The 16,172-nt window shown below is 44.0% G+C and overlaps 3 protein-coding genes across 8 annotated transcripts; 1 reads left to right on the top strand and 2 right to left on the bottom strand.

Moving 5' to 3' along the window:
* Window positions 1-69: 69 nt before the first annotated feature.
* Window positions 70-4,616, bottom strand: fa18b (FAM18B). 3 transcript variants are annotated; one of them, XM_090194289.1, is made up of 8 exons: window positions 4,317-4,526; window positions 4,010-4,130; window positions 3,513-3,592; window positions 3,184-3,328; window positions 2,854-2,943; window positions 1,014-1,139; window positions 691-819; window positions 70-469 (listed from the first exon to the last, which is right to left on the bottom strand). In XM_090194289.1, the coding sequence occupies exons 2-8, from the start codon at window positions 4,019-4,021 to the stop codon at window positions 446-448; spliced, it is 606 nt and encodes a 201-aa protein (XP_090050415.1). In that variant the 5' UTR covers window positions 4,022-4,130; window positions 4,317-4,526; the 3' UTR covers window positions 70-445.
* Window positions 4,617-5,360: 744 nt separating this feature from the next.
* amn (amnion associated transmembrane protein) lies at window positions 5,361-7,192 on the top strand. The gene has a single exon (XM_021556335.3). It carries the CDS (start codon window positions 5,361-5,363, stop codon window positions 6,795-6,797), a length of 1,437 nt encoding a protein of 478 aa, XP_021412010.3. The 3' UTR covers window positions 6,798-7,192.
* Window positions 6,989-15,108, bottom strand: LOC110487435 (E3 ubiquitin-protein ligase TRIM16). 4 transcript variants are annotated; one of them, XM_036939215.2, is made up of 6 exons: window positions 13,273-15,108; window positions 11,524-11,619; window positions 11,002-11,235; window positions 9,354-9,525; window positions 8,810-8,899; window positions 6,989-8,549 (listed from the first exon to the last, which is right to left on the bottom strand). In XM_036939215.2, exons 1-6 carry the CDS (start codon window positions 14,533-14,535, stop codon window positions 7,924-7,926), a joined length of 2,481 nt encoding a protein of 826 aa, XP_036795110.1. In that variant the 5' UTR covers window positions 14,536-15,108; the 3' UTR covers window positions 6,989-7,923. The 4 variants fall into 4 exon arrangements, 3 of the variants coding, with proteins under 3 accessions (XP_036795110.1, XP_090053548.1, XP_090053547.1); XM_090197422.1 differs by lacking the exon at window positions 9,354-9,525; XM_090197421.1 differs by lacking the exon at window positions 11,524-11,619.
* Window positions 15,109-16,172: the final 1,064 nt, after the last annotated feature.

The raw sequence follows: 16,172 nt of genomic DNA, 5'->3' as shown, positions 1-16,172 counted from the left end.
GCCAAGGACAAATTCTATTGGCTGCATTTAGTGTGGACATTTTTTTTGCATGATATTATTACAACTCACTTGACTCACACACTTTTGTTTTTATTCATTCACCCAGACATTTTATGTAAATATAATATTTACAAATGTCTTATATTACAATCAGCAGTTATTAATCATTAACAAGGTTGTATTTGAATATTTAGCAGGAAAACAAATGAAACAAACATACAAAGAAGCCTAGTAGTCTCTTAGTTTTATACTACATCGTTTGTAGGACTCTGTAGGAAACAACCCCGTGCCCTCAGAATAGAGAGATGCCTTCCACCTGTTCAACAGGAATTAAGAAAAAGAACAGTAGCCTATGCCTCAGTTAAAGCAAGGCAAGATCCTCTTGATAACATAAAATATTACATTAGCAGAAATGCTAACGTTTCTTCTCTCTGCACAGCCACCTCTAGGGTCCCTGTTTGGTCATTGCCTATATAAAGAAAACAAACATGAATGTTTAGATGGCAGAAATATCATATATTATCATATTATCACAGACAAAAGTAGTCCATGTTACAACTGAACCCGATCTCAAATGGGAAATACAATTGTAGTCGAAATTCAAAATGAGTTGGTGTTTATTATCCTCCGAATTGCTACCTATGAGCTGAAATGTCTAATATGATCTGTTTTTAAATAAGAACTATATACCTGTTTGAAGAACTGGCTGCCAAGGTAGTTGGTTGCCATGCTCCTCAAGTTGGTCTTCCCGCCTACTTTGCATCGCACATATCCATACAGGTTGGCCCACTGCAATGCCACACCCATGATCACCACTGCCTGCAAGGGGACATGACATAAAAATGCAATGCGTTGTGATTATTTATGTTTCTTTGAGAACCCAAAACAATGCATGTATCTGTTTATGTTAAATCATATAGCTAGCTTCATACTAGGTTTGACATATTAATTATCGGGTGGGAAATTAGAGATGTCTAAATTCAAATGGAGAAAGTAAAAGGTACTGAACCCACCAGCCACTTAAACTTGAAGGAGAAGAGAGTACTGAACACAAAGATGACCCAGAGGACTGGACACACAACCAGACCCAGCCAGAAGATCTGTGATTCAGAGTTGGTTGGAACTTTTCTACTGGTTGCCTACAGAGAGAGTTGGGGAAATTAAGCACATGTCTACAGAAGTCTTAGTTGTTGCAATTCTTTCAGTCATAGACTCTTTGCTTTGTTTAATTGATTGAACAGTCTGATTTTCTATATACTGTTTTTTGGGGGGTGCAATTTTCATATAAGCCCTCTTGGATTTCCAAACTCACCTTGTTGTTTATCGGCACTGTTTGTCTTTCACTTGTATTTTGTTGGTGCGAATAAATAAATGAAAATTAAACTAATAGACAGGCACAACTACAACTCCACTCAGCCTGTTACCAACCCTTAGTAACCTTCTTGACCAGATACAATACTATTTTACAGTAAACAAGTTGGCTGAGAGAAATTGATAAAAAGATTGTGGGGGCTGTTTTGTTAGACTTCAGTGCGGCTTTTGACATTATTGATCATAGTCGGCTGCTGGAAAAACATACATGTAATGGCTTTACACCCCCTGCTATATTGTGGATAAAGAGTTACTTGTCTAACAGAACACAGAGGGTGTTCTTTAATGGAAGCCTCTCCAACATAATCCAAGTAGAATCAGGAATTCCCCAGGGCAGCTGTTTAGGCCCCTTACTTTTTTCAATCTTTACTAACGACATGCCGCTGTCTTTGAGTAAAGCCAGTGTGTCTATGTATGAGGATGACTCAACACGTCAGCTACTACGGCAACTGAAATGACTGCAACACATAACAAAGAGCTGCAGCTAGTTTCAGAACGGGTGGCAAGGAATAACTTAGTCCTAAATATTTCTAAAACTAAAAGCATTGTATTTGGGACAAATCAATCCCTAAACCTCAACTAAATCTTGTAATGAATAATGTGGAAATTGAGGTGACTAAACTGCTTGCAGTAACCCTGGATTGTAAATTGTTATGGTCAAAACATATTGATACAACAGTAGCTCAGATGGGGAGAAGTCTGTCCATAATAAAGTGCTGTTCTGCCTTCTTAACAACACTATCAACAAGGCAGCTCCTACAGGCCTTAGTTTTGTCACACCTGGACTACTGTTCAATATTGTAGTCAGGTGCCACAATGAGGGACTTTGGAAAATTACAATTGGCTCAGAACAGGGCAACATGCCTGGCCCTTGGATGTACACGGGGAGCTAACATTAATGATATGCATGTAAATCTCTCATGGCTCAAAGTGCGTGAGAGATTGACTTTATCACTACTTGTTGTTGTAAGAAGTGTTGACAAGCTGAATGTGCCGATCTTTCTGTTTAAACTACTAGCACACAGCTCAGACACCTATGGATACCCCACAAGACATGCCACCAGAGGTCTCTTCACAATCCCCAAGTCCAGAACAGAATATGGGAGGCGCACAGTACTACATAAAGCCATGACTACATGGAACTCTATTCCACATCAGGTAACTTATGCAAGCAGTAGAATCAGACTTTTTTTTTTAAATAGATAAAAATACACCTTATGGAACAGTGGGAACTGTGAAGAGACACACAAATGTACAGACACACGCATACAAGTACTAGCACATACGTATATTGTAATATGGTATTATACATTTTGTATTGTAGATATGTAGTGGTAATATGATGTACTGTTTTATCTTTTGTTTTATATGTAAGTGCCTTAATGTGTTTGGACCCCAGGCAGAGTAGCAGCTGCATTGGCAGCAGCTAATGGGGAGCCGTAATAAATACAAATACAGTCATGGACTATACTGCAACCGTACTGGTCTGGACTCAAACACCCAGTGGCTCTGTCCATCCTCATCCACCTGGTTCCACCACCTGAGGCCCACCATCAACCTGCCAGACACATTCTGAGAAAGAAACACAATGGGATCACTGACCAACTGGACCTATAAAACAAAGGCAACTTTGACCCTTTTCACACTACCCCGTCAAGCGGTGCTAGCCTGGCCTGGTTACACATCCAACAAATCGCTGGAAACATGTGGGAAAGGGCAACGTGAAAATAAAATATCCAGGCCAACACGATAGTGTGAAAAGGGTATGACCAAATAAAGTTGTACCACATCAAACTGTGACAACCCACCCACCTTGACTGTCCAGAAGTCACATGAAAGGAGGAGGATGATGGTGACCATACAGACGATGAAACTACTGCTCAGGATTTCACACAGTAGGTAGACTAAGATGGCACTGGTGCGGAAGAAGAGATGGAAGAACGTGGCCAGGGGATGCCTAAAACAAGAGCAGGTTTTGATCACACACACGAGAGAGAGAGAGAGAGAGAGGAATAGTTCACATTTACAGCAAAACAACATCTCTTGTTCTGGTGATCAGAATAGCTGATACGGGTTGAAATGAAAATATCCGTTTGTTCTGTTACTCCTCATCAATTAGTGAATCAACTTCCAAAACGCACTTGATTTCTGATTTCTTCTGTCTGGTGGGGGTATCATCATCGTCCTCACCAAAGAGTGGAGCATCTGCCTCCTGTGAATCCTTTCAAGAAAGAAATGAGCTGTCAAACAAGGCTCATTTTGAGGTGGCTAACGCTACTTAGATAGCTACTACTGTAACTTACAAGCTACCTGACATGACAGTGAGTGACACACTAATTAGATGGCTCTGGGGTAATTTGTGCATTCTAGCTAAATAGTTCGGTTTAAAACATTACAAAGGTTTATCTATTCAAATAATTGCAGAAAAACGTAGCTAGCTAGCTAAAAGAGCAAGTGAAGTTAAGTGAGCAAGCTAGCTAACAGTTAGCTAGTAAGGCTCACTGAAATAGGGCAACAAAGTTAGCTAAGAAAAACGCCATGAGAGCAACTTGAACAGCAAAGCGTTACCAGGCATAGTGTCATCAATAATTAAAGATATAAAACAACTTATTTGTTTGAAAATAGTAAGAGATCTCACCAGTCTCATCATCTTTGACACTCACTTCCGGGTGACGTGTAGGTAAACAATAAACATGCTTGTATGAAGGACCCCACTCATGGGTGCAGAATATGTTGCCTGATTGCAACTTTGTAAAGATCTGAACCAGAGATTTGAAATTCTAATGTGATGTGAAATGTGATATCACTAATTGTATAAATTAATATATTAATTCATTAAAAAATATATTCATGGCGATATCTTTACCTCGAACATAATTTACTGCTTGTGATTAGACTGATCATTTTCAGGTCTTTAATTTTTAATGGTTTCATTTCATACCCACCTTGATCATCTGCAAAGCGTCTCACCCCCAAGAAAAGAATCCATCACCAATATGTATAGCGCCCACACGACCCTATATCAGAGGTGCGTTCAATTGTTGCCGAACGATTACTTCTGAACAACTCGTTTCTCCAAAACGTTATGGAACAGACTTTGAGGTATGTTTGCGCCAATGACTGGAAATATGAAGGTTTGCTTCCATTTGGTGGGTGTGGCTTGAAGCAATGAGTGACGTTTTTAAAGGGAAGTGGACATGCGGACAGTTTTTCCCAACACACAACCCCTCCCTGTTTTTCAACTGTTCGTTCAGTACAGAAATGTTTATGTTCAATTGAACGTTCAAGAACGTAAAAACATACTGAACGCAGCCCAGGGTTTCCTAAACTCGGTCCTGTGTGCACATTTTGTTTTTTGCCCTAGCACTACAATGCTGATTCAATTAATCAACGTTTGATGATGAGTTAGTTATTTTAAATCAGCTGTGTAGTGCTAGTGCAAAAATCAAAATGTACACACAGGAGGGGCCCCCAGGACCGAGTCTGGGAAACTCTGCCTTAAATGACTGGTCGCAATCAAGAAAGTATATGGGAACGTTTGACAAATCTTTTTTTTTTTTTTTACATAGAATGTTTAGATTTAACATTGATGAGTTCCCAATGACTTTTTAAAATGTCAATTCCACCGCTGGTCACAAGAAACATCCCTATAGCAGCTTTACTTTTACTGTAGATGCACATTTTTTTAACACTATACAGTTTTCACCATACAGTTTTTAGGCATAAAGGCTATGAAAAGGTGTAGGCCTAAATCAAATCACTTTTCTTTCATAGAGACATCTACACTGTTATTTTGGAGTGTTATTACTGCGGCTGCAACAGCAGTTAATCTTTGACCAAGCTGGTGACCAGCCGGTAAAGATGAGTCTACCAGAGCTCATCAACTTCATAATCTGGGAACCTGTGCACTCACTCCCTCATGTGACAGTCACACTGCCAGAGACAAAGGTCACCCCGTAGTTCATCCACTTCTGTCACAAGCATTCAGGATGCCAAAAACACCAGCCGTGTTTCTTCTCCTCGGTCTCTGTCTGTTCGGGGCAGCTGACGCCCTGTACAAGCAGTGGATACCCGACACTAACTATGAAAACAAGACCAACTGGGACAAAGGGTCCGTGCCCTGCGGTAACGACATAGTGCAGTTCTCGGCTCAGAGGAAAGTGTCTGTGTATGTGGAGACGGTCCACTCTGTCCAGGAGATCCGGCTACCGGTGGACGGAGAGTTCATCCTTCCCTCAGGGGGCGGCTTCACGGTCAGTAATGGAGGGGACCCCGGTTGCGGGGCCGGCGTCACCGCCCAGTTCAAAGATGCAGAGTCTCTGCAGTGGTTCGACCCGGCGCTGTGGCAGGCGGCAGAGTCTTCAGACGATCTGGAGAAAGGTCGCTTCCTGTTCTCGGTACACGAGGAGAGCGTACCCTGCCAGTACGACAACGTGGTGTTCCGCGCTGGCTCCTCGTTCCGCGTGGACACTACCTCCAACCAGCCCAGCGTCCCTGTCCAGAGTGTGTCCGTTCTGGGGAAGAAGTTCAGCAGCAGCTCAGAGTTCACCCATTATCTGGGGTCACACTCTGGCCGGCTGCAGTTCCACGGAACCTCATCCCCCAGCGTCGGGGCTTCTGGCTGCAGTGATGCCTCTGGCTGTGACTGTGGGAACTCTGCGAATCACAACAGGATCTGCGGCACTGTGACATGCGCTCCTATGAGCTGTAAGAAGCCACTGTACCCCATAGGACACTGCTGTGACGTGTGCAGTGCCATCGTCACCATCCAGTATTCCTCAGGCTTCATCCTTGAGTCTTATCGGATTCGACTGCAGCACCTCTTCCTTGGTCTGCCCTCGTACCAGTCCATTCAGCTAGGCATGTCCAAGGTGCTCAAATCTCAGTATTTCCTCGGGGTGATCCCACGTGCGGCTGCAGCTGAGATCCAGATCGTGCTCCTGGATGGGGGGTCTGGTGCGGTGGCAGAGGCCCTGGCTCGGGACATATTGAAGGATGTCCAATCCCAAGGCTCAAACCTGGGCATAACCGGGGCTGAGTTCCAGGCCTCTTCTGGGGCCACCAGTGGTGACGGGGCAGGGGACAACGCAGGAGTTGTGGTGGGAGCCGTGTTCGGCATCCTGATAGTAGTCGTTGGTCTCCCCCTCCTGGCTGTCCTCTTCCGCAGAGGCGTCATAAAAATGCCAAGCATGCCCACCATCTCCATCCCTTCTCTGAGCAGCTTAAGGAGAAGCCAGGAGGAGATAGGGGACTTCACGGACCACGGCTTTGAAAACCCCATCTTCGACAAGCCCACCATGATGCCCGAAGTACCAGGTATCTATGGGACTGAAGCCGCCAACTCTATCTCCCTGACGCCGTCAGGTGTGCATTTTGTTAACCCTGCGTATGATGAGAACGAGACCTCAATCGATTTCTCTGCCTGAGACTGTGTGTCATGGTATCTGTAAATATTTTGTGCACATTCTCATGAGAATCATTTCTTCTTACGTGTTGTAATGTATCTAAAATGTAAACATAATATGTTTCATGCTTCATTTCATATTAAGTATTAGGTAATTTAAAAAGTCAAGCAATTCATATTTGTAAATCAATTCTAAAAAGATTTGGCAAAAGCTTTGTCACATTGTTAATATGATTTACATTGGATTGACCATTGACACAACAATGAAAGACAGCCCTTGAACTCATCTTGGTAGTTAGTACTCAGCACAATGTCAAATAAACATAGTATGTTTTTGCATATGAAAGACCAATCACAGTAGGTAGCAAGTCAGTCACTTGCTAACCCGTTCCAATAAAAAGAGCGGTTAAAAAGTTATTACTCAGTCCCTCAGTGTCATGTTTTGTTCTATATCAAATCAAATTATATTTGTCACATGCGCCGAATACAACAGGTCCAGACCTTACTGTGAAATGCTTACTAACAAGCCCTTAACCAACAATGCAGTTCAAGAAATAGAGTTAAGAAAATATTTACTAAAATAAACTAAAGTAAAAAGTTAAATAAAAAGTAACACAATAAAATGACATAACAATAACAAGGCTATATACAGGGGGTACCGGTACCAAGTCAATGTGCAGGGGTACAGGTTAGTCGAGGTAATTTTGTACATAGATAATAAACAGCGAGTAGCAGCAGTGTAAAAACAAAGTCTGGGTGGCTATTTGATTAATTGTTCAGCAGTCTTATAGCTTGGGGGTAGAAGCTGTTAAGGAGCCTTTTGGACCTAGACTTGGCGCTCCGGGACCGCTTGCCGTGCGGTAGTAGAGAGAACAGTCTATGAGTTGGGTGACTGGAATCTGGATAATTTTTTGGGCCTTCCTCTGACACCGTCTAGTATATAGGTCCTGGATGAGTGCAGATACCCCCTGTAAAGTCCCTGTCTGTTGTCTTGTGATACTTGATGCTGTGTCCTGTTAAATAAGTACAGTATCAGTCACTTAAGGCAACTGCTTATGAATAGAATAGATACTTTATTGTATTTGTGAGAAACAGAAATGTGTACTGGTCCGCCTCTCTAACCTAACTACACTTCTGCAGTCAAAGTATTATGATTCTGGACTGACAGGAGCTGATGTTGCCATGGGAGTGATGGGGGTGGCAGGCAGAGTTGAGCTCTTCATTAGTGGAGGGTCCTTAGGACCAACCAATAAAACCACACTGTCCTTCTTTGAGAGCCAGACAGTAGGATACAAGGGCTCCATGAACTCAGCCTTGTACCTGTAGAGGAGTGTCATAGCGATGTCAGTCACACCATAGAAAGCTAATGAGCCTGAGTCAAAGTCGATGTAGACGCCGATTCTCGTGAACACACTTGTGGCTTCCACGACCGCCTCCATATCAGCATGCCAAGTGGAAAAGCTCCGCCCCTCCCTTCCGAGGCTCCACGAGAAGTCATTTCCTGTGATGCAGCTGCCTCTCTCCACGCCTTTCCGGTCGATGCTCTTGTAGGTGAGTCCCACGTGCACGCCCTCCCCACTCAACTCTGCCTCAAAGTAGTGTCGGCCCAGGTAGAGGCTCTCTGAGGTCATCACCTGGCGCCAGTACTCGAAGCGTTCGGGCGTGTCTGGGTAGCTGTGCTGCCAGGGCGTGGTGTTGGTCACCTTCCTGTCGTCTTCAGTTAGTCTCAGGAACTTGTGGACAGTGTCTGGGTCAAAGGTCAGACTGCTGGCATCTGCCAAGTAGACACATTTAATTTAATAAACTTTATTAATCGTCAGAGGGGAACATGGATTTGTCGCCAGCACAGGACACATGCAGGGACAATACAAACACACACATACTTATTCAAAGGCTACCTCAGTCGCTATAACACATGTGAAAGGTTACACCAAGTCAGGCTATTTCTCAAAAGGGTTAGCTCATTGTGAAGAGCACTAGCTATGCAAATCAAATTGGAAATGGTTGCTAATGCAATAAAAAAAGACATCTTACACGTGAGGAAGTCGTCTCGCATCTCAGGCTCAGGCAGTGAAAAAGACTTTGACATCTTGGGATGGACCATGGTTGTAATGCCCAGTTTCTCTGTAGGTCAGTGTAGGAGAAAGATAAGTTATCCTCCAGGTAATACAGAGAGAACTCTCTATAATACAATGCATTGGGAAGACTATGGGGACTATGGTTACTTGAGGACTATGGTTACTTGGGGACTATGGTTACTTGGGGACTATGGTTACTTGGGGACTATGGTTACTTGGGGACTATGGTTAATTGGGGACTATGGTTACTTGGGGACTATGGTTACTTGGGGACTATGGTTACTTATCCAACCGTTATGTAACTTTTATTTAGCTAAGTCATGGGGAGAATATTCTCTTTTACACTAACAACTTGGGTCGTGTTCATTATGTCATGAAACAGCATATGTCAACCACAAAAACAAACAAAGGAACATGAGCAGTTTTTCCAGGCTTCTATAGTTTTCTTGTGTTTGGTGCCTAATGAACACAGCCCTGGTTAAAATGTGTACACTCATCACCAGTCCTGCAGATGTCCTTCAGTTTGTCCCTGTAGGTAGCCTTGAGCTGGTCACACAGTTCCTGGGTGGACTCAGTGAGCAGGCAGCTGAAGGAGGCCAGGCGATCTGTGAGGCCGACGTAGAGCCCAGGCAGACAGACATCCACAGCCCCCGTCTTCCACTCGGAGTATTCCTACATTCACCAGCAGGAGGAGCCACTCACACTACTGTCACACTACTAAGACAGCTATATCTGCTTCCCAAATGACACCCTATGCCCTTTATAGTGCACTACTGCTGCTCCATCACAGCATGAAAGTAGTGTACTATAAAGTAGTGCACTATATGGGAACTAGGGTGCCATTTGGGAAGCAAAATAGGGCTCCATCTAGAAATAACCCCAAACCTCTACCCCCGAGACATTTCAGATAGGTTAAAGCAATATGGTAGTATTGCTTTCCCTTGAATAGACTTGGTAGGTTCTTGGCTATACTGTTAATACCTATCAAATCCTTTCACAATCTAAATGAAGTGTCTATGGTAAGCAGCGGAGGCTGGTGGGAGGAGCTATAGGAGGACGGGCTAATTCTAATGGCTGGAATGGAATCAATGGAAAGTATCAAACACATCAAACATATGGAAACCACTAACTTCCATTCCAGTCATTACAGTGATCCTGTCCTATAGCTCCTCCCACCTGTCACTTCCCTCACACTGTGGACACTGTCAACATTACAAAATCGCTGACCGAGACGAGTCAAAATGACTGACCGAGACAATATTTAACAGATCATAGGGGAAAGCTGAGGCAAAGGGTAAGATATTAGTCCTCTCAGGATAGGGCTCAGAATGAGTCCTATCCTGAGCAGTCAGGGGCGGGAGGGTAGCCTAGTGGTTAGAGCGTTGGTCTAGTAACCGAAAGGTTACTAGTCCAACAAGGTACAAATCTGTTGTTCTGCCCCTGAACAAGGCAGTTAACCCACTGTTCCTAGGCTGTCATTGAAAATAAGAATTTGTTTGTTAACTGACTTGCCTAGTTAAATAAAGGTAAAAATAAATACATTTCCAAACACTCCAGTGTGATGCAGTAAATCTACAGAGCCTTCAGAAAGTACCCCTTGACACTTGTGTTACAGCCTGAATTTAAATTCAATTTTTTTTTGTCACTGGCCTCAATATCAATGTGGAATTATGTTTTTCAAACTTTTTACAAATGAATTCAACATTTTACGCTGAAATGTCTTGTCAATAAATATTCAACGCAGCATCAACCAATAGAATGTAAAAAATAAATAAAATACCTCTCACAGTATCATGATACAGGAGACTTGAAGGCAGCAGGTTGATATTGTGCTTTTCAGCAACAACACTAGCTGCATGTGTTCTGTTTCATTTCATGTGTGACACTCACCAGGAATTGGGGTCAATTCAATTTAAATTCAGTCAGTTCATTTTCCTCAATGCTTTCCTACAAATTTGAGTTTAATTCCTGAATTTACTGAATTGAAATGGAATTAAACCCAACCCTCTCTGGTGCACTCTAAAGTTGCCCCGGGCCTAGACGCTGATCTTGGGTCAGTTTAGCATTTTTCCCACTAATGGTTAAGGTTGGAGGAGATCCAAGGTCTGTACATAGGATACGTTTCACCCCGGAGCCACAGTCTCTCACCTGCAGGAAGTCTACATCCCTCTTGTTCCTGAAGAGTCTCTCCACTCTGGCCAGGGTTTTCTTCAGCTCTTGGCTCTTCTGCTCCAGGTGGGCCTGGATGCCCTCGGCCTGACTGAGCGCCTGCCTCTGCTCCCCCTCCAGAACCTCCGTGGCCCTCCTCCGGGCCTCTTCTACGGCCCCTTGCAGCAAATAGAACTGCTGCTCCATCACAGCACGTACCCCTGCCACCGAGCTCTGGGGAGAGAAAGATGGACAGAATATGTGATAAAGAGAAAGAGGAGGAATGGAGAAGTACTTAGTAAATGTGTATCAGCTGTATGTTTCGAGGTTCATTAAGATCAGAGACGATGTTTTAAGTGATAAAAGAGCAATATGCGAACGAGGGGAAAGAATGTATGGAGAGAATGTGTGACATACTTTTTTTTAAAGGAGAGGAGGAGGTGCTTAGTTGTATCAGCTGTGTGTTTAAGGTTCATTGAGATCAGAGGAAATGGTCAAAGTAATGCAGGTGTAGTGAAAAACCTCTATGGATGCAGTGTTGCTCTGTAGCTTGCCAATGGAATTCTCTGCCACTGAGACGGTCTTCATAATCTCCCCTTGTTTCTTCTGCAGCTCTGTCTATAGACGATCACACACACACACACAGACACACACGCACACACGCACGCACACACACACACACTGCTCTGTTTCTTAAAGAGTACCATGTGATGGAACCAGTGCCAGGTTACCAGCATAGCCCATGGGAAATGCGTTTGCTTTATTTACTACAGTAGCTTTGAGAGAGGGCAACCTATTGGACGAGAACAATGGGCAGGCTGTACGTATCACATGTCACACAGAAGGTTTCTTATCACAGAGAAACGTACTGAAGTCTTGTGATAAACAAATGATGTCATAAAAACTCATTTGCCTGGAGACTCCCTATCCTATGCTCCCTACATCGTGTCCTGGATCACTAGACAATACTGACACTAAAAAGAGGAGTTTTGGACTTCAAAACCACAACAACCGGTGCCTTTTGAGAAGTGTAACTTGGTATAAAAAGAAAAAGTTTGGTTTTACCAAATTTTTACATTCTGTCAGAAATAACTTAATACAAAACTAGTTTTCCCATCTCAAGAGGTTAAAAAAAAGACAACAGGAAGTACCTATGAAAAGGGGCAATCGGCAGTTGCTGAAGCCATTTTTTTACTTATAAATTAACTATATGTACCCATTGATTCTTGAAGAATATAACTTATAAATGCTTCAGGAGCTTAGTCCAACTGTCATACCCCATCAGAACCCAAAACATAAGCTTGTTTTACTGCAATGTTTGTAAAACAAAGTCAATGTAAACACACTATTTAGCCTCAAAACATGTTTAAAACTATAATTTTCATATCATTGATGGTCAGTCCTTTAATCCATAGCTCTGTCTGTGAATTTGAGAGTGGTTTTATTTCTCCAGGCCCATCCTTCAGCTTTGTACTGAAACAGGGGCGGGGAAAACACTTTATTATTGTTTCAACTGCTGAGTGCCAAATAAGGCAACGGAGTTGAACGTAACCGGGTAGACCATTTCCTCTTGAATAGTTTCACCATATTAAATCGAGAGTTCAGTTCATGTAACAGGGTTGACCTTAAAATGAGGGGCCGACGTAAATTAATCACTAATCACATGAAATAAATAATCCTCTCCAGACAAGACTTTGTCATCAACATAACCAGGGCTTTACAATGATGCTGAATGTTGTGGTTAAGAGGGTTCAAATCTTCCCAGAAGTCACAGCGGGTGCAAGGAGTGACATGTCAAAATTGTTAATTTTGGCACTTTAACAAATCATTTTTCATATTAATCTGCCGTGGACAGATTCATGTGATTCAACTTTTGCGAGAATTCCCCTTCTGGGTAATCAAGATTATATTCATATTAAAGATTTACTGAATTCTCCATGTGGTCTATTTTAAATGACACTTCATTTAATATAACACGCTTTTAAAATGTAATATTGGTGCACAATTTCTACTTAAAATATCAAAGGGATGCAAAAGGCAGTGTTTTCGTGGAACCACCCAAAACAACATGTCCATGCCAGAGAAAAGGGAGCACTCATACAGTTATCACTCACTGTCTGTGAAATGGAAGTGTGTTGTGTGTCTGTATGTATCAGTGGAGGCTGGTGGAGAGAGAAAGGGGAGGAAGGACTCAGCCATTACAAAGAATCCAGTCCTCCCTAGTTCCCCCTCTACCAGCCTCCACTGGTAAAATATAAATGTTACCAATACCTGGATCTGTCTTCGAGCCTCCTCTACAGGTACAGTACTGTGCCCCAGATGCCCCTGTCTCTCACACTCGCAGCACACACACACACCGCAGCCGTCCGTCAAGCAGTATAGTTCAAGCGGTAGCCGGTGCTCCTCACAGGTGCGACACTCGATGTCCTGTAAGGGCTCCACCAGCCGGTGATTCTGGAACCTCTGGTTCTCCAGGTGGGGTCTGAGGTGGGCCTCGCAGTACGACACCAGGCAGGTGAGGCAGGACTTCTGGGCCCGGCACGGGATCTCAATGCAGGAGTCACACAGCACATCTTCTGGGGTGACAGTAAACCCGCTAGAGATTGTCTGGGGCTGGGTGTTCTCCCCTGGTTTATCGTGCGTTGTTGTTGGGTCCTCTTGTTCCTGGTTCTGAGGCTGGGTGTTCTCCCCTGGTTTATCGTGCGTTGTTGTTGAGTCCTCTTGTTCCTGGTTCTGAGGCTGGGTGTTCTCCCCTGGTTTATCGTGCATTTTTGTTGGATCCTCTTGTTCCTGGTACTGAGGCTGGGTGTTCTCCCCTGGTTTATCGTGCGTTGTTGTTGGGTCCTCTTGTTCCTGGTTCTGAGGCTGGGTGTTCTCCCCTGGTTTATCGTGCGTTGTTGTTGGGTCCTCTTGTTCCTGGTTCTGAGGCTGGGTGTTCTCCCCTGGTTTATCGTGCGTTGTTGTTGGATCCTCTTGTTCCTGGTTCTGAGGCTGGGTGTTCTCCCCTGGTTTATCGTGCATTTTTGTTGGATCCTCTTGTTCCTGGTTCTGAGGCTGGGTGTTCTCCCCTGGTTTATCGTGCGTTGTTGTTGGGTCCTCTTGTTCCTGGTTCTGAGGCTGGGTGTTCTCCCCTGGTTTATCGTGCGTTGTTGATGGGTCCTCTTGTTCCTGGTTCTGAGGCTGGGTGTTCTGCCCTGGTTTATCGTGCGTTGTTGTTGGGTCCTCTTGTTCCTGGTTCTGAGGCTGGGTGTTCTGCCCTGGTTTATCGTGCGTTGTTGTTGGGTCCTCTTGTTCCTGGTACTGAGGCTGGGTGTTCTCCCCTGGCTTATCCTGCGTTGTTGTTGGGTCCTCTTGTTCCTGGTACTGAGGCTGGGTGTTCTCCCCTGGTTTATCGTGCGTTGTTGTTGGGTCCTCTTGTTCCTGGTTTAGGTTCAGGTCCCACATGTTTATAATGGATGTGGGGACATCTTTGCTTCCTGTTGTGGGATGACTCTCTTCTGTATTCTCTTCATTCTTGATGATGAGGGTCTCCATGTTCTCTTTCTCTGGTTTGTGGATGTCCTGTGTGTTTCTGGTGTGCCAAGACACAGTACCTCCCTTACTCTCTCCTCTCTACTTCAGGCTGCAGGGCGAGACTGCTGGGCCTCTGTCTGGGTCTCTGGGCCTGAACAGGCAGACGGTGCAGATCTTTCTTCACATCTTAGTCTATCATGACATCATATACAGGCCTCACTACTCTTATAATTCCTATTCTCTCGCTCAGTAAGTAACTTTCTCTCTCTCTCTATCTCTCTCAAAAACACTTTCTCGCTCTCTGTCTTTCTTTCACTCTCACCGTCTCTCGCCCTAACTCTCACACCCTAAGACTGTCTCTCTGAAAGTCTCCTCTCTAACTCTCTGTCCAGCTCCCTAACTCTCACACCCTAAGACTGTCTCTCTGAAAGTCTCCTCTCTAACTCTCTGTCCAGCTCCCTAACTCAAGATAATGTAGTGAGAAGACAAGAACAGACCTGAGCACCGCGCCTTAGTAACTTTATCCATGTGAGTCAGCGGCAGCAGCAGGAGCCTCCTCTTGTTACACTCCTCCCTTGTCTCTCTTTCTCTCCTTTTCTCACTCTCTCCTCCCTCATTCAGTTGGGTTCAGGGAAGGCGGAGTTGGTTTGAGGGAGAGAAGGGGGAAGTGGGTATTGAGGGCAAGGAATGTGGAGATCTCTGTTTTAACAGGACAAATACAATATAAGCACCCCCAAAATTATTACTAATATTATGAATCATGAAATCATTACTGTACAGCCACACTCCCTCATAGAACATCCCAGATGTGGCCATTCCAAAGTTGTTGTCTAATAATAGCATTTCGTAGAAAAAATAATGTTGTATCAACAAAGATGATCTGGGTCAGCTGGGATGACTGTCTTCTGCAATATAATCTGTGAAAACTGGAATGTCAACATCCTGGAGAAACCTGCATCACTGAAAAGTTAGCTTTTCAGGAGTCATCACAATGTGTTTGGAATGACTGGTCCTCCACTAGAGTTATTATCTGTTCACAGTAGATGAAGGAGAATAACTAACAAACGGACATACATTGAGATTAAAGGTTTTTCAGATGCCGTTATGGTTGACATGATCACAGAAGAGTCATCCAATGTCTGGAGAAACTATATCACTAATGTAATGCAAAGTTAAGGAAGTCAAGGAACCACAGTGACCAGGCCTTACCTAGTGTTTCCTTCTGAGTGACCAGGCCTTACCTAGTGTTTCCTTCTGAGTGACCAGGCCTTACCTAGTGTTTCCTTCTGAGTGACCAGGCCTTACCTAGTGTTTCCTTCTGAGTGACCAGGCCTTACCTAGTGTTTCCTTCACAGTGACCAGGCCTTACCTAGTGTTTCCTTCTGAGTGACCAGGCCTTACCTAGTGTTTCCTTCTCAGTGACCAGGCCTTACCTAGTGTTTCCTTCTGAGTGACCAGGCCTTACCTAGTCTTTCCTTCTCAGTGACCAGGCCTTACCTAGTGTTTCCTTCTGAGTGACCAGGCCTTACCTAGTGTTTCCTTCTGAGTGACCAGGCCTTACCTAGTCTTTCCTTCTCAGTGACCAGGCCTTACCTAGTGTTTCCTTCTGAGTGACCAGGCCTTACCTAGTGTTTCCTTCTGAGTGACCAGGCCTTACC

This window comes from Oncorhynchus mykiss, chromosome 13 (assembly GCF_057628025.1).
Source record: "Oncorhynchus mykiss isolate SJ-2025 chromosome 13, ASM5762802v1, whole genome shotgun sequence".
NCBI lineage: Eukaryota > Metazoa > Chordata > Actinopteri > Salmoniformes > Salmonidae > Oncorhynchus > Oncorhynchus mykiss.
The sequence above is the reverse complement of the archived record's forward strand: the minus strand, read 5'-3'. Positions and strand labels throughout refer to the sequence as shown.

Bases quoted from the DNA above. Each gene is read 5' to 3' on its own strand.
- fa18b (XM_090194289.1), bottom strand. The intron at 1,140-2,853 runs GTACGGTTGCAG...CTCTCTCTGTAG, and splicing joins GGGTGTTTGAGTCCAGACCA to GCAACCAGTAGAAAAGTTCC. The intron at 820-1,013 runs GTGGGTTCAGTA...GTCCCCTTGCAG, and splicing joins CCTTCAAGTTTAAGTGGCTG to GCAGTGGTGATCATGGGTGT.
- amn (XM_021556335.3), top strand. From the start codon at position 5,361: ATGCCAAAAACACCAGCCGTGTTTCTTCTCCTCGGTCTCTGTCTGTTC.
- LOC110487435 (XM_036939215.2), bottom strand. From the start codon at position 14,535: ATGGAGACCCTCATCATCAAGAATGAAGAGAATACAGAAGAGAGTCAT. The intron at 11,236-11,523 runs GTTTTTCACTAC...TTCTCTCCCCAG, and splicing joins GCAACACTGCATCCATAGAG to AGCTCGGTGGCAGGGGTACG. The intron at 8,550-8,809 runs GTAAGATGTCTT...TCTACTTGGCAG, and splicing joins GCGAGACGACTTCCTCACGT to ATGCCAGCAGTCTGACCTTT.